Source organism: Falco peregrinus, chromosome 4 (assembly GCF_023634155.1).
Source record: "Falco peregrinus isolate bFalPer1 chromosome 4, bFalPer1.pri, whole genome shotgun sequence".
NCBI lineage: Eukaryota > Metazoa > Chordata > Aves > Falconiformes > Falconidae > Falco > Falco peregrinus.
This window is the reverse complement of record NC_073724.1, coordinates 88,322,327-88,345,097: the sequence shown is the minus strand read 5'-3', so window position 1 is coordinate 88,345,097 and position 22,771 is coordinate 88,322,327. Positions and strand designations below refer to the sequence as shown.

Genomic DNA, 22,771 nt, shown 5'->3' with positions numbered 1-22,771 from the left:
CCTTACTTCAGCAATAAAATTGAAATACAGAAAGAAATTACTTTTTATGATTGACAGACTCCTCTTGGGTCAAAAAATTCAATCCCCTGGTATTGCAAATAAGAATTTGCCTTACTTATATGTTTAAGCCTTTGTAACTGCAACACTTCTATAATCACATATATACACAGAGAACCATTAACCACTTTTATTATGAATGTATCAATTCAGAGAGCTCCTGATGTAATGAATGTTTAAGATGGCCATGATTAGGTGATTCATGCATCTAATATATGTTTCAGTTCAGGACATAGGCTTTTGGCTTGTAAAGACAGTTTCAATTGAAAAAAACTTAGATATAAATCTCAGGTTTTCCTACACCATTTATATCTAAGTGCTTTTTTTACTGTGTTTCTAGTAGACATGCCATTGGAAGCACACTCTAGGAGTGAAATGAGTAAGCAAATTTTCAGGTTTAAGTCTTTTTTTCACTCTGCCTTATCTACTCCTTGGAGCCAAAATTCTTACATTCAGGGATCATGTTAATCATAATCAAAATATAACATATTTTAATTTAAAGAGATATATCCTGTTGCTTTCTTAAAAAGGTCATTTTAGTATCAAGGCAAAGTCTTAACAGCCTTAGTATTTTGAGACTTTGCCAGCTTCCTTTGACAGCTAACCACAGAGCTAGTAAGTGTACTTTATGATGAAAAAACAAAAACTGTATTTGGAAAAGCTAGATTGTAGAATAAGAGCAATACTGAAAGCAAATTTTTAGCTTTATAAATTTTCATATAGATTTTGGTAAGTTTTTTTTATTAGAAGATGCACTGGGAAAATGAAGGTAAATGGTAACAGGACTTACTTAGTTGCAAAATGCTTTCTGTTAATTGGGAAGCTGAGTCCAAACACATTTCATGTTATCTTTTTGAGAAGAAAAAAAATTATTTGAATTCTTCAGCACGGTAAGTCATTCAGCCCTGATGAAGGACTATGCCTTGGTCTCCCCTTTTTTCTGGATAGTCTTACGTACACCATAGGTTCTCAGCTAAACCTGTTTTCTTTCTGTTATCAGTCAGGCATTCCTTATTTCACAAATAAGAAGTCAATGCCACAGTAGGTTGCAGTAGACTTTGCAGCTCAGTCTGTGTCTTTTTAACTTTGTGAAAATCCCAAATGACCTTCACAGTAGAGAACACTTTTAGCTTTTTAAAAATGTTTGAGTTCATTTTCTTTCAAACTCATTGTATTCACGTAATGGGAATATATTGTCCATGTATATTTAATCTGGATTTTCTTTTCGACATATGCCTTTTTATTGTTAGGTTTGTGAGATTTTAAAAAATATGTTCCTTTGATTAGATTTTATATCCCAAGAATCAAGAGGCTGGGATTCAGGCCCAGTTATTGATGGCTCACAAAAATTAGTAGCAGCAGAAAGAGGTGCTTGGAATAGGCTGATCCTTGAAACCAATACATAAATACAGTCTGAGAATGTAATTTCATTGTTCATTTCACTTCACATAGCTCACTGATCTCTGTCAGCTCTTTGAACAACATTAACAAAACATTACAAGTTGTCATTTATCTTCTGTAGAAGTAGCAAAGCCGGAAGTCCAGGAAATCCAATGACGAGCTTTCTTCTTTCTCCTAATGCTGGCCAAACCCTGAACAAAGCTGTCTGTCTGAACTCCAGATTCAAAAGCTTATGGTCAGTCAGTCACTCAGAAAGGCCTTCTTAGATTTTAGATGACTTGCCTTCCAGAAGGTACTTCTCTTTTTATTGATTATTACAGAGGGAATCTGAGACAACTGTTCCTATAGCTTCTGAGCATCGTTTAGGCACCTACATTTAAACTGGGCAAACCTGAGTCTGAGTCACTGAGTCTACTGGGGCTCTGTCTGATTTATGTCATGTAGGAACAGTCTGATCATAGCAGCAAGAATAAAATAGTGTCTGTCCCATAATAAACGTGGCTCAGAGACCTGACAATTCAAAAAAAACCCTGTGCCCTGCCAGTAGTAGTTTTCTGACTTCAGCAGCTAAGGGAACATGAGTGTACTATTTTCCCAGAAACACATGCAGTCCACAACTGGCAGTATTTCGGACCTACTGCTAGGACTGACATATTTAGATATGGTCACTCCACATACACAACTTTTTCTGTGATATTTACAGATATCACAGGGGAGGAGGTTGGGTTGGTTTGTTGGGGTTTTTTTTTTTGGGGGGGGGGTGGTGTTGTAAATATGCCTTTGATATCTTTTCAGTGAAAAGAATTACTGCAGTGGCGTACTGTGATCAGCCATTGCCATGCTGATAAGATACGGTATCTAGCACATTTTTCTAATTTCCAGAGCAGCACAGTGAATATCTATACAATATCTTTTCATCAGTGTGGTTGCAGTATGTTGTGATAGTAACAGGTTCTATGCCCTTTCTGGTAAAATATCAAAGCAAGGTATATATGTAATAGCTATGTTTTTCTCTGAAAATTGTACATGCTTTTAAACCTATGTTGCTTTTAAGCTTATGATAATTACATATTGAAAATGGTATGAAGCTTCTCTCTAATATATACGTGCATTGTGTAACACATGTGAGTAAGGCAATTAAATTTTTTTCAGCTTTTATAAAAGGAAATAAATTCTTGGGAATTCTGCACAGAAGAGGCAGATGCTAAGTAGTCTAAATAATTTTAGCATCATTTTGTAAAGAGTTTAGGTCAGATTTTGTCGGCATTCTTTCCTGTTTTAGGAGAGAGTGTCAACTCTGTGTTCCTCCAATATAATTTCAGCTCAAATACTGGCTTTTGTCGCATAAGCTTCAAAAAGTATTACATGGTTTTTAACTATATCCATTGTTAAAAGCACTATTTTTCTCACACTGCCGTTCCTTCAACAATGAATAGTCACAAAGGTAAAGCATTGTCGATGAAAACAGTAGTAAAACTAACTGAGAATTTGCTCATTGAAGCCAAAACTTTATAATCTTCTGGGGTTTTGTCCCTGCTGCCTACTGAAAGGAAGAAATGACAAAAATCTGACAACACAGCAGCCCTAAGGAAGTGTTAAAGATCTACCTCTGTTCCAGTACTTACAGTGGCTAAGATGACTAGGAACAAATTCATCTCGTCTGCATCATCCCAGAAGGTGCATGATTCATTTTAGACAGCTGCTCACTCAGCAGCGTGTTGTTTCCAGGAGCGTTTTTGTAATGGTTAGTTGGAGTGTTGTTGAAATTTGCCGTGAGTTGTCCTACTGTGTTCTTCACAGCAGGAAAACTGCAGTGTGACGTTTTGGTGGAGCATGTAGAGGTCATCTGGAATTTTCAGGTGTCTTTTTGTGATGTTACACAACTCTTTGGGCAACAAAGTAATCAATGATCCTATGGAAGAAGGGACTTCAAATTTAATCCCAAGAGTATTTAATGATGGTGGAAATTACTAGTTGGTGGGAAAAACAAACTCATGGATGCCCCACTGCCAAAGTGGGTTAAAGTGAGGTTGACTGTAGCACCATGAAAATGTGTCAGCGGGCACGACTGACAGAATTCACACCTAAGAAATCTTTTCCACTTTCCCTTTCTGCGATACACTCAAAGGCTGAGCTTTCCATGTATCGCCATTGGTTTTGCCTCCCATCACGAAGCATCTGTAAAGGTTTTGACACTACTAACTAAAAAACTCTGTTTCTCACAGCTATGTAAATTCTATACTGTAAAATTAATTAATCAAAACTTTTTCCTTGTGGCTGTGTATTCTTTCTGCCCACTTATTTTCATAGCCAAGTAGTCCGTTAGTCTTGAGTAAATATAGGCAACAGACAGTAGTCCAGAACTCTTTCTTCATACATACCCAAAAGAAAAACTCATAAATTTTGACCAAAGTGAAATTAAAAATTGTCTGAGCCTTAAGAAGCCATCATCTGACTGCTCAGACTGTAAAAAATTGTAAAGATTTGTCCTTGCAAATCCCAGGCCTGCAGTTCACTAGGGATTTGTAATGTAATACTTCCTGCTCATCAGAGAGCAACTGATTTGCATTCCTCAGAACCAAAGTTTAAGGCAGTTTGTGTCCTGCTGGATATTTGATTTTCCTCCAGCTGCTGACCAATTTGCTGAGAGTGCAAAAGCATTATACATATGCAAATTTAAAATCTTTCCTTGCTAGGCTTGCTACTAGGATGAGCAACTTCAACCTGGAGATTTAAGCAGAAATGAAATAAACCATGAAACTCATATATGCAGACTTTATTGTCATTAGGTGGATCTTATGTATTATGAACCATGCTGAAGGTATCCTTTGAAAACCTTCTTAAATGTGTTGCTTGTAATATGAACAGGAGTTCCATGAATATTTGAATTCCTGGATTGTAGTGCAAGTTCATCAAGTCAGGCTGTAGATAACTAGTGTCCTTTTAAATAAAACAAAAGAAGCATTTAATGGACTCTCTCTTGAGTATCACAATTTTCAAGGGTTTTATTTTAAAATAGAAAAATAGTTTATCGTTAATATTGTTTTAAAAGAAACCACTTATCATTACCTAAGGTGAATACTAATTAGTTTTACCTTTAAGTCACCCAGTGTTTTTTTCTGACACTGCTTGGATTAAGAACACATAACAAATGGTCAGTTATGCATGTCCCTCTGGTTGTATGTATTTCTGCAGAGGCTTGTTACAGCTTTCCAGCATATTTGAAAGAAAAATGTTAACTTTTCTGCAGTCCACAGTTAAACTCTCATGTATGAAACATCTTTAAAAAAGCAAAATTACAAAGGGAACATGTTCTTTGTAGTGTTATTTTGTCTTTCAGAGAAAAAGATCAGTACAGCTATGAAAATGTGTTTGGAATTCTTTGACTTATGCCAAAACTTTCACATCATTATAAAGAAAATGCATGTGTATGTCATGTTCAGTAGGTCTTAAATGGTCCAACATACACTCATGTTACTGAGTGAATTAAGGTTTCTTTCTGTTGTAGGCCAAAGGTAAAGAAAGACAATGGCTGAGACACCAAGCTGTTGGAGAGCTAGATGATGCCAAAATCATTGACGGGCTGACAGGAGAAAAAGCCATATATAAACGACGGGGAGAACTTGAGCCACAAGTAAGTATCCAACAAGTAGCAGGGAAAAGTGGGGAAGAGCTTAACCGTTTGCTGATTACATAGTGGCTGTACAATATCTGTGTTTGTAGTTTGAGTAAGTTATAGGGATAAGAAACTCAGAATAATCATTGCTGGCTTGGGAGGTCCATGATACAGAGGCAACCACAGGGTGGAAAATTTGCTTTACCTCTTCTTATAGTCTTCCATATGTATTTCCTGTTGGCCACTGTCAGAGAGGGGATGCTGATCTAGGCAGTGCTTTCTTTTGATCCAATGCAACAGTTTTTATGTTCTTATTTATATTTTAATGAGTTGAAGGCAATTAGCAGATAACATTTTGTTCGTTTGTTTTTCTATGAAAAACAAAAATATTTTCTCACAAATTTAAATTTTGTTGATAAACACACAAGTACCCTAGGATTTTTTTTTAAATGTTTTACAAATGTCTTCTCCTTATTCTGTGATATGCAAAGAATTTCAGCTTCCAGAGACACTTGGATTTACGTGAATAAAAATTATAATGGGAAAAAAGTGTGAGGAAAAGCCATTAAGATACGGTGAAGTTCTCTGTCTTATGGCTCAATTCAGCTGTTCCTTAGAAGACATTATGGTTAGGCGAATGTGAGTCAGCAACACAGAAACCACTTGAGTTAGACCAACAAAACCTGGCCAGAACTGGTTGGGCTAGTCCATAGTATTTAACAGTAGTACTGAATGACAGATTACAATTTTTAACTACGCTAAGAATGTTATTTTAAATAGCAGAGTACAACATATTTTTGCATGTCAACTACCCACATCTGATGAATCCCTGGTATTGTTTTTTATGCTACTTGGTCCTGATGACTGTTGCTTTGAACAGTTTATGGAACTTGGCACTGCCTGTGTGAAAGATCAATAAAGGAAAAGTGATTAGATCTTCATTTCTCTCTCTCTTTTTTTTTTTTTTTCCCAAAATGTGTTTACTTAATGTATCAGTTTTAAGGCTTTGTAAAATTAGTTCAATTAGGGGAAAAAAAAAGGACATCTTCAAGTTTTGAATAAAAAACAAAATAAATGTAGAATTTAATGGGCCCTCTCTCTCCCTTTGTCTTTGGGAGGACAGGGTTGCCACAGTCTGTTAAGAGAATAGTTACAAGAATGAAGTACACAAAAGCTTGCAACCCTTTACAGGTAAAAGAAACACTTTAGTTATTTGTTTTTAATGTGAATGTTCTTTTTGCCAGATCATCTTTAATAGCCTTATACTTGAATCCAGACTCACCTCACTGCACACTAAATAAAACACCTCCCTTGAATGTACTGTGCCAAAAATTGTTAAAACAGGTGGGGATTGTTTTCAGGAAAAAAGAATGGTTTCAGCAACAGAATGAAGAAGAAACAAGTAGTTAATCAGAACAAGATTTCAAACATTTTTTGAATGTTACTAACCTCAGCAGACAAGGTTTTACAATCATATGCGGGTCCCTGTTAGTACTGTAAGCCAAGAAAAAGCATTTCCATTATAAGCTTTGGCAGAAAGAGCAAAATTGAGAGGTTTTTTACTGAAATAAAATGTTAAGAATCAAAACTGAGACACAAAAACTATTTTCATGACAAACGTGTGGAATTTTTCGAGGTATTTTGTTTCCAGGCATTGAAGGTGAGGGGGAAGAATGAGTTATCTGTCAAGTAACTGGTTTGAAACAGTTAGAAAAAAGGTTAAAATGGTTTTGCTTTTTTTTTTTTTTAATAATTGATGTTTTCTGGATAAAAGTTTCTTGCTTTGCAAAGTCCATTGGGTTCTTTTTCTGAAATGCGTGATCATTACTGATGTTTACCTTTCCCATTTATGTTGGGATTTATTCTGCTGTTTCCCTGTCAGCCTGGGAGCCCCCAGCAGAAACCTAAACGTTTGCGCCTGGTGGTGGATGTTTCCGGTAGCATGTACCGCTTTAACGGGGTGGATGGACGACTGGAACGCTCCATGGAGGCTGTCTGCATGGTCATGGAAGCTTTTGAGAACTATGAGCATAAATTCAAGGTAATTACAGCTGGGCTAGGAGCTCTGTGGTTATTGCACAGGCTCTGTGGAGCAGTGGAAAAAAGTGTTTCAGCAGTCAGTCTAGCCAAATAGCATTATTCATTCCCACAAGAAAATAAAGACATTAATCTATTTCTAGCAACCTGAAAAATAATACTAGTGAATGGATAAGAAACATTACACACTTCGGCAGAGGAGCATTCAATCTAAGATTTTTAAGACTTTGATATAGTGAGATTTGCTGTGGTTTTCTGTATTTGTTTATTTGTTTCTCTGGGCAGAAACACTTAAGCCTACAGAACACAAGTATAAGTGAATTTCAGGGCATGCAAAGATGCTCTGCCTTTCCGTCTGCCCGAAGTACAGACAGTAGTACTTTGTCACAGGAAGACCAAACTTCCTTGTCCCTTATTTGTGTTCTCTTCCAGTTACCTGAAAGCAAGAAAATAATTTCTACTGCTGAAAGATACTAGGTTCTAAATGTCATTTAATAGTAGCCTGGAAAGGAATTGTAAATAATTTTTATACCCTTTTTGGTCTCAGTAAGCCTAAACAAGGTCTAGGATATGTTTCTTTAACCTTAAAAAAAAAGACAGGTATGGCCAATCTCAAGTTCATTCTTGACAGACTCCGTGTTCGATGGAAGAATAAAGATGTCCAATGCCTTTACCCAAGAGCATCTCAAGCACAAGACTTCAAATACATCTGAATAAATGTAGAATCTCCTAAACAAAATTAGTAGAAAATTTAGTCCAGATCAATTCAGCCAGGTCTGCTTCATGTTGCTCCTCTGACAACATAATCCTACAGGTTCCTGTTCTTCTGTAGAATCTCCTGTACAAAAACAGGCCATATGGAGGTATGTACTTCTAGAATGTCTTCTACAGTCCAGTCATGCAGACTTCCATTTGTCAGGGAAAAGGCTGTAAAAAAGGGCACAAGCCTTATGTTTTTAGCCTACTTTCCTAAGGAAAGGAGTCATGCACTAACGTACTCCCTGGCAGTAATGCTTTCTCCCCCTTAAACATGCTTAAACGGAGCACGTTGCACAATTTCAAACAAGTTTGAAACTGTGGGTTTGTTCACAAAGACACTAGATTCCTGCAAATGTTATGAAAATAGGCCAGGTAGAGGGTGATGCTCTGCATTCCTGTTGGAGAAAAATGCTGTAACCATAAGCTTAGACCTTAGCCCAGAGAAGCCATGTGGGAACTCAACTGTAATTAAGAACATCATGGGAAACAAGGGGTGTATTGGTTCAGCTGCTCATGAATCTCCTGCTCACTGATAATAGAAAAGGTAATGTTAATATTAACAGGGGTAGTGTAATTATACAACACGATTTGTGTAGCTTGGTAAATCAGGCGTATCTGAGCAACACGAATATTAGTATGGCCAAATGCAGGATTGCCCACAAAGGCATGCAAAATAGAAATAGTGGACACAAGTATAAAATGATATATTGGGATATATCAACATGGCTTTTGTAAAGGGAAGTAGTGCATTCTGAAGAGTGTCTATATATGTGGCAAGCAAGGTTGGTTGACAGAATCTCCTTAGCCAAAAGCATTTGACAAAGTCCCTCACCAGAGGCTTGTGAAGAAATTATACTACTTTGGGGATAAAAGGGAAAGCCTTCAGATAAAAGAATTACTGCTAAAAATATGGAAAACAGACTAAGTGGTCATTTTTTACAGTGAAGTAATACAGGAAGGTCACTGGTGGAACTCTGGGATTTGTGCCAAAGCCCATGTTGTTATGTTCTGTATATTTGTAAGTGATCCATAAAAGGGCATGGATAGTGAGGTGGCAAAAGTTGCTAGTTTTGTGAAGTTATTTGGGAAAATAAAAAGGGAAATCCAGCTGGAAGAAGTTGGAGAAGGACCTGGCCATAAATGGTGGCTGGGAAATAAAATGGCAGCTGGTGTTCAGTGCTATTAAATATAAAGTGCTACAGGTGGGAGAAAACAATTCTGATTTTAAATACACAATGAAGAAGTCTTAGCTATCCATTAGTGCTCACTCTCGGCTATATATTAGTGCTCGATAAAGAAATCTTGCAATTATGTTATATGGTTCTTTGAACACTCAGTGCCCACTAGCTGTCAAAAAAAGCTAATTGAACATTAGAAACTATGAGCAAAAGGACAGAGAATAAAGCAGAAAACATCAGAATGTCACTGTAAACATCCATAATGCATTCACATCAGCAGTAACATCTGCAACTTTGGTCCCCCATCGCACAAAAGTTGTTGTAGAGCTGAAAAAGAAGAGAGGGTGACAAAGATTACAAAGAGTATGGAGGGGTCCCCATACAACAAATGGCTAAGGAGGCAAGAACAGTGCAGTTTGGAGGAGACAGAAATCAAGTAGCTGATAGAATCTTGAGTAAAATGGAAACAGTGACCAGAGGACGGTTGTTTTGTTCTGTTCTACGACAGCCATTCTGTTCTTGTTATGAAGAATGAATTATTTTGCATTTACAGAACAGAGGACAGTGGCTTAGAAGTGATGACACTGAAAAAAGATGTTGTGTAGTGGCAGATAATCAGCTGTCCTTATTTCCAGTGCAGCTCAATAGCTGAGAACCCAGACATGACCCTCAGGTGCATGGTAAAGGAATAACACATAGAAGCAGATGGACAGACAGACCGCTGTGCAGGATTAGTAAGATCATTAAGAACTGTCTTCAGTTCTGGGATTTTAAAATCTGTTTCATTACCTTTCAAATCCCTATGTATCTATTACAGATTATTATATTTTGCTTGGAAATAGTTGCTATTGGCCAGTGTTTTGCCCTGCGTATCGATGAAAGCCTGTATTTGGCTGAGCCAATAACGCAACATGCTTTTAGTTGCAATAGTAAATATGCCTCTCTAACAACCACTTACCATTTATAAAAATACTTACATGTGCAGATATGAACATTGCCACTCTTTGATGATACTTGACAGGAGTAATGATGTTATCCTTACAATCTCTGTGAGTCAGAAGAGCTATAAGGCCAATTTTATACTTAAAATAACAGTGGTAAGGAAGATGCTGGAAATTTTGGTGACATACCAAGGGAAAAAATTGTCATCAGCTTTCTGCATCTGTTCAACTGCTTCTGAGGTAACTCTCCTCCATTCAAGGGCTTCTCTCACTGAATAGAGAACTTTGGGGGGACAGCAACAGCCCTTTGAGCCAAGGCTAGCCAGATCCAGTGTGAACTCTGTCAACTGCAGACCTGCTGTTGCCCAAGGGAACAAAAGTATTTTTCTTCCTCCACATCTTTCTGTGCTACATCATTGGGATTTGATTCACTCAAAGCATGTCTACAAGAGTAGACCAGAGATGACTAGGACAGCAAACAGGATATGGCCTTATGCTTCACTGGCCACTGAAGTCATCCCCCAAAATGAGCACAGAGGCATTTACTAACTAGGCCTGTTTGAACTATATTCTTAACATGATCCAATGATTAGGCTAAAGTATCTCTTTTTAACCTACATTACACAGTCCTGTGATACGAGAAGTCTCCTGTGCATGTGCCAGTGGACTCTTCAAATCGTTCCTTTGATAAAAATGAACAGCATTTCTGAAATCTCTAGCCTGAATATACAGGTTTTTGGGGGTATAATCTGGTATGGTAGTTGCCACACCTGCATGAATGCAGTCAATAGCCAGAGCTCGTGCCAGTTCCTCAGTTTCTAATGAGTGTAATTAGGTGTTCAGAGATTAAAAGAGCCAGTGATTGTTTTAAAATATCACTGAGAACACTGATGCTTTTCAAGATGCTCAGGACAAAGCTGAAATATCTGCAAAAATAGCATACATTTCTCATTTCTGAAAGAGAAACCATTTGAAAAAAAAGAAAGAAACCCCCACAACTGTGTAGTGAGCAGTGAGAAATCTGTAGTTTATCACTTTTTCCTTTCTCCTTTTCCTTATCCTGTTCTTGCCTGTTTTTTTAAAAAATAGACTTTTGGGGCCTTCAGATATGCATGCTGTTACTTGTTCCTGTTGCAGCCCCATCTGCAAGGTCACAATGACATGTGCTGCAGATATGAGGGGCTTCTTGTACAACATGTGTTGGACCTGGGGGACCATCAGGATTGTTGAGCAAGGCATTCAAAGGGGATTTATATAGTAAAGTTCCCTTCTGCTATCTAACTGCAATGCAGGCTTTGGAAACCAATTCTTGGCCTTTGCTCAAGATCACAGTTTTGCTGGTTTATTGGTTTAGTTCTCTGCTAAATGAATTAATTAGATGGGCTTTTCCTTGGTTGTTTCATCATACGAGCTGAGCTTTCCCCATGTGTGGTACCCCTTGGTATTACTGATGATGTTGATTGTCCAATTGGCCTTTACAACACCGAATGAAAGTAGAGAATACTTTCTCCCTGCCTTCTCCTACAGAAGAGCTAGGTATTGGCTATGTGACTGTACCGAACAGGTTATCCCTCATAAAAAGTCAGGCAATTGCCAGCAGGTATTTGTCACCTTTTTACGCTTGCGTAGGGCAACCTGCCTGCTTCCATTTACTATAAGTGCAGGAAGCGAATCATTCCTTGTCAAGGGGATGAGCCTCCCACAGTCGGGAAATCCATTTAAATTAACAGCCATGTTTCAAAGCCCTCTTGCAATGTCATCTCATCCACGCTTCCTCTGAAGTGCTTTATTAAAGAGGGGGAGTGACAGAGGTAATAGAAGCCACATTCTCAGTCTTGTCCTAATAATGGAGGTTAAATATATTCCTACAAATGCCCCTTGGCGCCTTTGAATGTGTGGATGCATCACTTACACAAATACATTATAATAAGCAAATTATTTTACAGGATTCAGTTCTTAACATCTTTTGTACATTTCGTTTTAGCTGCCAATTATTTGAAAATGTGCAGAAGGGCAGTTTGTTCTTTGTTTTATCTGAGGTAGTATTACATCTGTCACACAAACCATATGGTTTTATATCATCCCTAATTACCATCATTTGCACACATGATGGCAGATTTAGGAGTCATGTCCAGTCAATTATCCAACAGCAATTTTATGAAGCCTTTAAAATAACTGTAAGTGGCTCAATAAATGGTATGTTATGTAACTGGTAGGAAAAGTCTGAATTGTTATTTATAGCTATATTAAAGGGATATTGCAGGGTTTATATACCCATTTCAGCATTCTGCTTTTGTAAAGTTTACTATGGAGGCAGAACTGTTAACTCAGGAAGAGAAGTGCTCCACATGCTTGCCAGAATAGTTTCTTTTAAATAATAAACAAAAAGTTTGAAAAAAATTTAGTAAAGAAGAATGTTCAGTGTTGTCCAAAGAAGAGATAAATTTATAAATATCTAGCCCTCCGGCAGAGGCCTGTCTAATTTACACTGCCTTTTACATTCAGCATGCATCTTCTTTCGGCTTTTTAACGCCTTCAGAAATTAAACCTTTTGGCATGGCAGCTGCAGAAGACAAAGTCTTCCATTTTACTCATTTTAGGCAGCAGCAACCATCCATTCAGTGCAAAATGTGACAGTGGAATAGGGATGGTTTTAGCCTGTAAGGAAAGAAACCAACAAAATGATGCTATTTCAAGAGACGTGTTTACATGTTGTGTACTCACAGCTCTGAATAGAGCAGTTCTTGTACCTGAGGCTATTCGAAAATGAGCCACAGTGTACCGCAATAATATATTAATTCAATTAAGCCTGCACTGTAGCAAACATGTATCTTGCTGCTGGATTTATCCTGAGAGCTATGCTTGCAATCTGTTTTGTAAAACAAAACAAAACTCAGTTCCAAGAAAAGTCATATCACAGCTCTTTTCTTACTTGTAACTCCATCCATATATATTCTATGTAATTTATGAGGAAAAAAAGCGTCAGATCCTTGCTTCTCAGAAGCCCTTTTTCTGTGCTCACCTTTAACTACTGCGAAGGAAGCAAGCTGGTTTTGGCAAAGCGTGTGTGTGCCTGCATGTGTTCCCAGCTGGCCAGGGCTGCACAGCTGTCTGCACCTTTTCTTTAAAATGAGCACGCCAGAACAGCATTGAATCACTAAGGGTACATTTTACTAGAATACAAATCGGGAGGTTGCCATTTACTGAAAGAAGACCTGGGTGAGAGATTTAAATCCTCCTTTGCCCTTGTGGATTGGGCTTCTTCACTCCAGTTTTATGCCTGTCCTAAATTGCAGTAAACTCCATACATTCCCCTGGGCAAACATCTTTCTGTCATGTCTGAAGCTTGGCTGTGAGCGTGCTCACATCCCTCTCTCCCAGGGAGCGTCTCCCAGGCTGCAGTCCTATGTTAACTTAAGTCAATCCAAGCCAGTGCTGCTCTGTTCCTGTCCCCTCCTTTGCTGGGGCGCAAATCCTCATCCAGCCTCACAGTTTGGGGAGCTAAGCTGCCCAAAAGCAACCTCACACTCATTAGGTTTTGGCCCCTCCTGGTCCTTGACTTGACTTCCAGGGGGATCAAAGGACCAAGAGGAGCCGCACTTGAGGGCTGGTAACCGTAGCACTTCTTTTCCACAGCATGGCAGGATCTCACCTTGCTTTTTGGGAGGCCCTGCTTGACACAGAATGCATCAGCCAGAACGAAGTAAACAGCCACTTCTTGCCTGCTGCCTCACCACATGTTTTTTTAATCACAAATAGCATAGTAAACTGTCAGCAAAGGAACCAGGAAACAGATAACGTCTGTTAAACACAAGTATACATACTTGGGCGCATGCATGGGCACACACGGAGAATAATAAGCAGCCAGCTGAGGAGGGAGCAGGCAGGACACGACGTTCCCAGGTGAACACCTCTACGTGCCTGCAATAGTTTGCTCAGATCATTTCAGCCTCACCTTGCCCATAGCCAGGTTGTACGTTCCTGCCTTGGGCAAGAATGGGGGTGGGGAGGGGCAACTGTTGGGTCAGCCTCTGGTGTTTCATCTAGGAGCTACAGCACTTCCCATTACTCAGACTGTCAAACTGAGTTTAAACCCAGCCTTTTTGAGAGAAAAGGTTGGTCTGTTATTTGCCAAGAGCCAAAATTATATACCCAAATAGCAAAGTGTGTCTGTTCTCATGAACTCAGTATGGCAGAGCTGATACCAGGACACCCGGTGGGAGAGGTCCATGAAGTGCTGGGAAGGAGCTCATTACGAAGGAATCGACCTTCTTTTTACACAGCAGAATGACAGCATTTTGCTTTACATAATTAGGTTGTTGATTTAAAAGTGATACCAAATACAAAACTGCTCAGCAAAGGACGTGCAGGGTTTCATAATTAAGAGCCTACCCTGAAGATCTGTGGACATTTCTAACATTACATAAGAATCATATTAGCTGCGCTGTATATTTTCTGCTTCATTAAACCATTGCTTTATTTAGTTCCTCTGATTTGAATAATCTTTAGTATTTAAAAAAATATGCCAGGACACACGCACGCTCTCTTTGTGTGTGGTTCACATTCTGGATTAATTCCTGTATTAATTAGGAAATATGCTGAACATTAGTCTCAAAAATTGTGGTTTTTTTCCAGGAAGGAGAATGGTTTGAGGAAGACAGAAACACCAACTAAATATTTACCAGGAAAGAGAGATTCTGAAGCATTATTGGTGATAAGAAATAGGTTTCTAAGAGAAAGCATGTATCAGACTGGAAGCTTTATATGAGGCTGAGTAGCAAATACTAGAAATGGAAGAGCTGAGGACAACAGGAATGGGGAAAGCCAACAGAGCAGAAAGAAATGGGATTGCATGGGGACTAGATTATATAAAGATTTCCTAAGGGAAGGAAGTCTGGGTTATGTGAGGCTGTCATAAAATGGGCTTACCTTGGGTGAAATAATTTATAGTATGTGGCACGTTTGCTGTTTTGCAGAGGGAGATGTCACCTTTAAAAGTGTTGTTGCAGCTGCTGTGGCTTTCTTTTACCCTTGATATATTTTTAAGCAAATTAGTGATAAGGAAACAAATAAAAAGAGCTTTGTTGATAAAGTATGCCATTTCTCCAGTCTCCAGGACCTCACGTACGCCAAATAAAGTGGTCTTCAAAAAGAAATAAAAGACAGAAAAAAATTAAGGAATAGGTCTCCCTTTTACCAAGTGATTATGTGGGATTTAGGGATGGTGAACCTGGCAGGGACCTAGAGGCAGTACTTGAATAAAAGAAAACAGAAAGGCAAAATATTGCACAAGGGCTCCCTGTCAGCTAAAGAGAGGTCTGTGCCAGCCAGTGAGGGGAAATACAGACATGTTCATATTGAGGAATTGCCAGCTCAGGTCTCTCCGGGCTCAGGATCTGTGAACTGTGCTCTATTACTTGGTGTAGACAGTTTAAATCCACTTTTGTCCTGCTCTTGAATTCTCCCTGGGGTGACTGCCACATCCACAACACAAAGGGCAGGGCAGGACCTTGCCATAACTCAGCTTGTCTTCGTTTTCATAGAACAGCAGTAAAACTTGCACGTAAAACAAAGGCCTTCCCAATATTACATTATTTGTTCAACAAGATATTTGAACTATTACAACTCTACATGTCATTTTTGCAGCATCTTTCACAGAAGAATGATGTGCACATGATCTCCTTTGAAAACGTACAGAGACTCTTGGAATTCACTTCCCTACATACTTTCAGCAATGACTTTGATCTGTTATGCACAAAAATAAGGAGTGCTGATTTTTAAAAAAGAAGGGTTGTAATACTTTTTTTTTTTTCAGAGCAGAATGAGGTCACTAAAAAGATCCATCAAACATAGGAGCTACTCTCAAACAATGCACTTCTTGTTTGTCAGACTCAAGAGGATGAAAATTGCTACTTTAAAAAAACACGTACACAATGTGAGAGGGCAAGGTCTTGATCTTAGGCATCACCACTCTGCAGTTGGTGGGGTGATGTGAAAAACAGACTATGGAAATAAGTAACTGCTCTTTAATTTCAATATTTAACAATTCTTTCCCATGTTTTCATGTCGGTGAGAGATTGCAAGTTATTCCCTTAAGCAGCTCATAAACAGAAGCAGGGAACAGTATTTGGGTTTTCTTGTTGAAAGGAAATTGCCTTTGATCTGTCTCATGTCATTGTGACCCAAGGGGCATTTGTGACTAACAGATGACTGATGAAGTTTCTTTCTTGCAGTACGATATTGTTGGACATTCAGGAGATGGCTTTGACATCGCCTTGGTTGAGAGTGACAGAGTTCCTAAGAACAATAAGCAAAGACTAGAGGTTCTAAAGGTAAATCCTACTGATAAATGATGCTGGATAATTAAGGATTTTGTGACTGCAAAGATGAAATTGTAGGTGGGTCACAGAATGCAAAACATAAGGAGAGTAAAATAGAAGAAAGACAAGAAAGCAAAACCTGTGTATTTGCATAAAACTGAAACAGGACCTTTCAGAGACATGGGAGAAAACAAATTATGCCAAAATTGTAAAAGCTAGATATGCTTTTTTCTGGACTGCTGTGTCATAAATTTTGACTACCTGGCAAAGGATATAGGAAGTTTCAAGCATTATACAGTGATTTAGGTAGCTCTACCTAAATCATATGGTGATACTATTAACGCGTAAGTGACTAATTTAAACTGTAGAGGGATCCCAGGTCAGTGATTTAGCCTGGTACCTTCAAGAAGTAATGTGTCACAGTAGCAGTGGGAAAATGTGTCAATGCTAGACTAAAAATGTGTTAAATCACAATTGCAAAGTGAGTGTATTCACCAAGTTTTTATTGTAATAGGATGAAGAAAAATTGAATATATTTTAGGATTTACCTGGTTGGCAGCTTGATAGGTTAGAACTGTGTATTTGAGCTTCTTCCAAAAATTATTTTTAAAAGATGGGAAGCTATTTGTGTTAGAAGGACTGGATTTTCTCATGTCTAAAACTCCTTGCCTTCTGCATAGGAAACAGCTTCTTCAATGAAAACAGTGTATTTATTTCGTAACAGCTCAGACAAAATGTTTCAACATTTTTAAAACTTGCTGTCACTCTCAGGAGTTGGATATTTGGTAATAGCTGTGACACTACTAGGGTTTGGAAGTCTAATGCAAATTATAAACAGGCAGGAGCTGGTCACAGTATTTAGGAAACTAAGCCCTTTTTCTTCCTTAAATACATAGAAGTGTAGCTACTCAAACTGGAGCTGATCAAAGTATTTTACCTTCCCTGAAGCCCAGTCTAATTACATCCATGCATGTGTTTTGATTGTTTGACCCACTGTGTTTTTAAGTGATGCCTATCTTAAAATATGACATATTATATACAGAAATCTGCCTCTTCTGAAGTATCTAGAGCACTGTCCACATTTCAGAAGCAACCCCTAATACAGCATAACTGAATATTTACTCCCTCCTGCGCCAGCTGAAATGAATGTTTACTCCTGAAGTTATCTTACATATTTCCATTTGTTTATGCTATGTACACAGATCATGCATGCCCATGCTCAGTTCTGCATGAGTGGAGACCATACCTTGGAAGGGACAGAGAATGCCATTCGTCACATTGCCAAGGAAGAGGCTGATGAGTATTTTGTTATTGTCTTGAGTGATGCAAATCTTGAGCGATATGGTATTCAGCCATCAAGGTTTGCCCAGGTCTTGACCACCAATGCTCAAGTTAATGCTTTTGCCATATTTATAGGATCCTTAGGAGACCAGGCAGATAGGTAAGTATATTTGGTTTATGCCTAATGTAGCTTTCTTTGTTTCCATTCATCATAAATATAAACTAAGCTTTTATTGCAGTGAAGTTAGGTATAGTTGCCCATGCTGGTGTTCTGCATAAGGTTTTGATCATAGCGTCATAAAAGCACAGAATGGTTTGGGTTGGAAGGGACCTTTAAAGATCATCTAGTCCAACTGCCCTCCCATGGGCAGGGACATCTTTTCAATAGATCAGGTTTCTCAAAGCCCTGTCTAACCTGACCTTGAACACTTCCAGTGATGGGGCAACATGTTCCAGTATCTCACCACCCTCATTGTAAAAGATTTCTTCCTTATGTTCAATCTAAATCTACCCTCTTTCAGTTTAAAACTGATGCCCCAGGTTCTGTCACTACATGCCCTTGGTAACAAGTCTCCCTCCATCCTTCTTATGAGCCCCCTTTATGTACTGAAAGGCCTCAGTAAGGTCTGCTTGGACCTTTCTTTTCTCCAGAGTGAACAACCCCAACTCTCTCAGCCTTTCTTCATAGGAGAGGTGTTCCAGCCCTCTGAGCATTTTCAGGGCCCTTCTCTGGACTCAGTCTGACAGGTCAACGTCTTTCTTGTGCTGGGCACCCCGGAGCTGGACACAGTTCTTCGGGTGGGATCTCACCAGAGTGGAGCAGAGGGGGAGAATCACCTCCCTCGACCTGCTGGCCATGCTTCTTTTTATGCAGCCCAGGACACAGTTGGCTTTCTGGGCTGCAGGTGCAGATTGCTGGCTCATGTCCAGCTTTTCATCCTTTTTTCATTCTTCTTTTCAATTATCTACTAGTAAGGAGCAGTAGCTTCTGCCTTGTGTCAGGGAGGAAACTGGTTTCTGGGTCCGTGCAGACAACCCTTATGGCCAGCTAGTGCAGAGCATTCTGTGCATCCAAAGGGAGAACCTGAAGCCATCGTCCCACTGGAGGATGTGTACTGTCCCTGTAAGCAACACCACTCCGCAGTCATGACGGAGTCATGGTGCCTTTGCCGTTGTCCAGTATGCGGTTTGAATGTGTGGACCTAAGAAAAGAGATTAAAGTAAGAGAAGCTGAAGTTTAATGGTCTTCAAAACTGCCAAAAATTTGACTCGGGTACTCCCCTTGTGTTAGAAACATAAATTCTTTGGAGTCTGAGCCAGTATGCCTATTTTTAGTGCTACTACATAATTTCACTTCAAATTGTTTGGGCACAGGGGAAAAGAAGGAAATTGTGTCCCAGGTGTCCTTCAGTTCCACATCCAGTACATGCGGCAAAAAGCTGGTATAGCCACAAAAAAGCCTTTTCTGCTTCTGTTCAAGTCTTCAACTAGAGCAGAATGAGAGAAGGCCCAAAGGAAATTGACCCTCGGTACATAGTTTTAGTCAGTAAAGAGTTGAAAGATACATCTGCACAGCCACCATTAGTCACGTCTGCAGGTCTGTACATCAGAGCTGCGTTATGCATGAGAAGAGAATCCATTCTGAAAGATAATAATTAGAAAAGTCCTTTTACTTCTGCTAGGAATAAAAAAATGAAAAGGCATTGGCCATATCCTGCTATGTAAGAGGAGATCTTATAATTGCCTAGTTCACTGGGTATGGAAAATGCACACAATGCTGTCACTGAAATGCATTTCTGTGTACGTGGAAGCACAGAATTAGACAAAGCCTTCCTGTAACTGCTGTGGGGGAAGAAGAAGGGAATTCTCTATTGCAGCTTTTTTAAAAACTCACTTTAAAAGTGAGACTTAACAGCATTGGAGAAATGGTGTGGCATATAAATTCCTTTAAAAAGGAGTGAAAAAATGAATTCTAAGCCTGCTGACTGGACATGAGGGAGATGGGGTTTGTAACATGCACCTTGTTTAGCTTTTTTAAGGGGCTGGGGGTGGGGAGTGGGGTTTAGCAGTGAATAAAAATGTGTCAGGCTAGTATTGGCAGAAAAATATCTTTCCATCTAATCTGCTGTGATCTCAAAAAGGAAGTACAAAGAGCACATTTATAATCACTGGAGGTGTTGAACTGAAAGAGCGGTGGGTTTGTGTTAATCTGTTTAGAGTAAGTAAATATCTTCATTTCCAGAGTAAATCTCTAGCTGCCCTCAGAAAACCCGTTGTGGTAATACCTCATGGGGTCACTGGTACCTTGAACAAAATGGAATTTTTTACATGTCTGAAAGAGGGCGTGAATAGAAATCTCTAGAAACACTTTAATTGTCCTGCTGGAAGGACCTCTGTGACTTAGCTGCCCTCAGTGTTTCCTCCCGCTGCTGCTTTCCCAAGCCTTTAATTGCATGGTGAAGCAACGTGAACGGCATGGACTGGGAAGGTATTCAAAAGGAAAAACATCCGTTCTTAAGGAACCCTGGCTTGTGGTAGGGAAGATAATTTGAAATGGTAATTGTGTCTTGTCCCTCATTCTGCTCCATAGGCTGCAGAGGACACTACCAGCAGGTCGGTCTTTTATTGCCATGGATACCAAAGAGATCCCCCAGATTTTGCAGCAGATCTTCACATCTACCATGTTGTCAAGTGCCTAAGCATCACTGATGCCACGGTGTGTGCATTCAAAGAAGAAGCCCACTGCAGCTGGAGATGCAAACCCTAAAACAGAGGATAAACACAGTTATTAATAAAATACATACTGTTCTCTAATCAGCAAAGCTATCCAAAACTGCACAACAGCTGGCCTGTAAAATTTCACCCAAAAATCTCTCAACCAACTTAGCGCGTTCAAAGAATTGCAGCAGGGCAGAGGTAAACGGCAGGATGGCAGCAGAGTGAATGTTTTTCCGGAGGGACAAATAAATAAAGGACAGCTTGTGATCATTCCTCTGCCTGCCATGTTGCCAGTACTACAAGTTTTATTGAACACAGTTCGCTGGGATTTGATAATGTTATGCACGGCAGAGCCAGGCAATCTGTTTCAGTGTCTTGCGTGTGTATATTTGAGTGGGTAGTAACCTCCATCTCATTTAAACAGGACTGCTCTTGTCAGGCAGGAAACCCTTCCTTCCTCTGCTGTTGCTTTCTTGTCCTGATGGGCACTGGGGCTTCACTGCTGGATGCTGGAAACAATGGAGCAGTTCGGAAACACTGACCGTCACGTGTAAACATTCATTATCTGATCAGGCACAGCGCTCAGAGTTGTCAGATCTAGAGAAAGTGGCTGTTACGAAGGAAAACAAAACAAAAATAGATTTATTCAGTTCCGCCTGTGAAAAGTAAGGGGAAAGGGTCAAAATGGTCTTAAGAACCCAACAGCCACCGTTTCCAAGGAGGGAATTACTGCCACATTTCCTTTGCATGACTGATGAAGCTGTCCCGCTGCACTGTTGCCCAGAATCCCTGGGATGGCCTCGGTACATGCAGGTGCCTTTTTGATTGGAAAACAAAAAAGTTGCTAATGCTTTGCTAGAGCTCCTTCCTGATCTGTTTTGCTTGGGTCTTCTGAGGATGAAACTGGAAGAGAGATCTAGGCATGAGAAAATAAGTTCTTTTTTATAAAGGAAGAGGAAAAAAATCTATTTTTATTTTAGCAAGATATCTGTGTTGGGGTATATTTAATATCTAGGATAGTTAAAAGACTTATTTTATAATTCAGTTGGCTGGTGTTTGGCTTGTCCCATAAGGCAGTAACTCCTCTTTATTTACTAAAGAATAGATACCTTGTGCTGCGCCAGGAACATTGGAATACTTGATGAATTGAATGTATGATTTAATTAAGCTGGCGTGAGGGGCGTGCATCATCACTGATTCTCTGCTGATATTAATTTGAGAGTAACTGAACAGAAAAAAGTCAGGGGAGGGTACTTATAGAAATCTGAAGGAGGAATTGCAATATTCCACATCTGATATTTCTCTTAATCCCACAGTTGCTCAAACTGCACTGTGAGCAGTATCCTTGGAGGGGATAAAGATTAATTTGATCCCGTTAAATACAACCATCAGTGTTTGAAAGGGTCCAGTTTCTAGTGGTCATTCTCTACTCCATCGGTCCTGCAGCAAAAATTGTTACCAGACCATTAAAAATGTCACATATTTAGGATGTGTTTCAAAGCCTGGCCAGCTTTGAAGCTCTTTAGGGCAAGAGAGGACGGAAGATATTTTTCAAAGGCTTGTTGGTATTGTTATGATAACTATATATGTGAAAACAAAGAGGTTGAAGATGCAATTCCTGTTTGGAGAGAAGGGAATTGGGAGGAGAAGGTTGAGAAGGTTATCCCTGGCTGGGACAAATGCATGTACATGCACATACACACAGATGCGGCTACTGAGGGGAAGTACTCTTCAAAATATAAATATCTTGGTCCTGTAAACATATGATGCGATACTAAATGCAATAAAGAACTGGCATATTCATAAATCTGTTATGAAATGGTTTTTTTATGTGGAAATTGCTTCAGCATCTCTGCTTTTATTGCCAGCAGTCCTTCAAAAAAGAATAATTTTATTACAGTTAATTAGCAAATGTGCTATACACTTTCTAGATTGAGTGGATAAACTTTCTCACCTCAGATTCACATGCAGTATAATACTGTTATCTATACTGTATAAAAATAGGGTTATTTAAGAGAAGCTAAGGTAAATCCAACTTTAAACCTTTTATTTTATTATCCCTGCACATTATATTTCATGTCGTGCTATTTAAAGTTACCTTTCTGTAGTGTTTGGCTTTATTCTTTGTTTCAGGAGATGTCTGTTGTGTTTCAGTTCACATTCCATGGGCCCACAGGACACGTTCATGTCTGGGGCCCGGCTCGGCCGGGAGGGCGGCTGACAGGGGGTAGAAGCAGTTCCCAGTGGACTTTGAGAGAAGGGGAGAATAAATGAATGAAACATTCTTGGGGTTTTTTTTCAGTTCAGAAGGAGGGGGTTTGGGTTTTGCTTTTAACAATGCTTCATTGCAGAGCATATTTGACCTGACAGCGTCTCTCTAAATTTTAACAATTTAGGGCAAAATTTTCCTGGGGCCGTGCATCGCTCACCTGCTTTTAATGCCTGCCGCTACCCCAGGGAAAT

At 39.3% G+C, this 22,771-nt stretch overlaps 1 protein-coding gene across 1 annotated transcript in view; it reads left to right on the top strand.

Moving 5' to 3' along the window:
• Positions 1 to 22,115, top strand: part of VWA8 (von Willebrand factor A domain containing 8) — a 185,953-nt gene extending 163,838 nt beyond the window's left edge. Inside the window, exons 41-45 of the mRNA XM_055803173.1 lie at positions 4,967 to 5,092; positions 6,957 to 7,115; positions 16,223 to 16,321; positions 17,512 to 17,750; positions 20,181 to 22,115. Of these exons, the coding sequence (XP_055659148.1) occupies positions 4,967 to 5,092; positions 6,957 to 7,115; positions 16,223 to 16,321; positions 17,512 to 17,750; positions 20,181 to 20,289 (732 nt within the window). The 3' untranslated portion in view covers positions 20,290 to 22,115. The remainder of the gene's footprint in view (positions 1 to 4,966; positions 5,093 to 6,956; positions 7,116 to 16,222; positions 16,322 to 17,511; positions 17,751 to 20,180) is intronic.
• Positions 22,116 to 22,771: the final 656 nt, after the last annotated feature.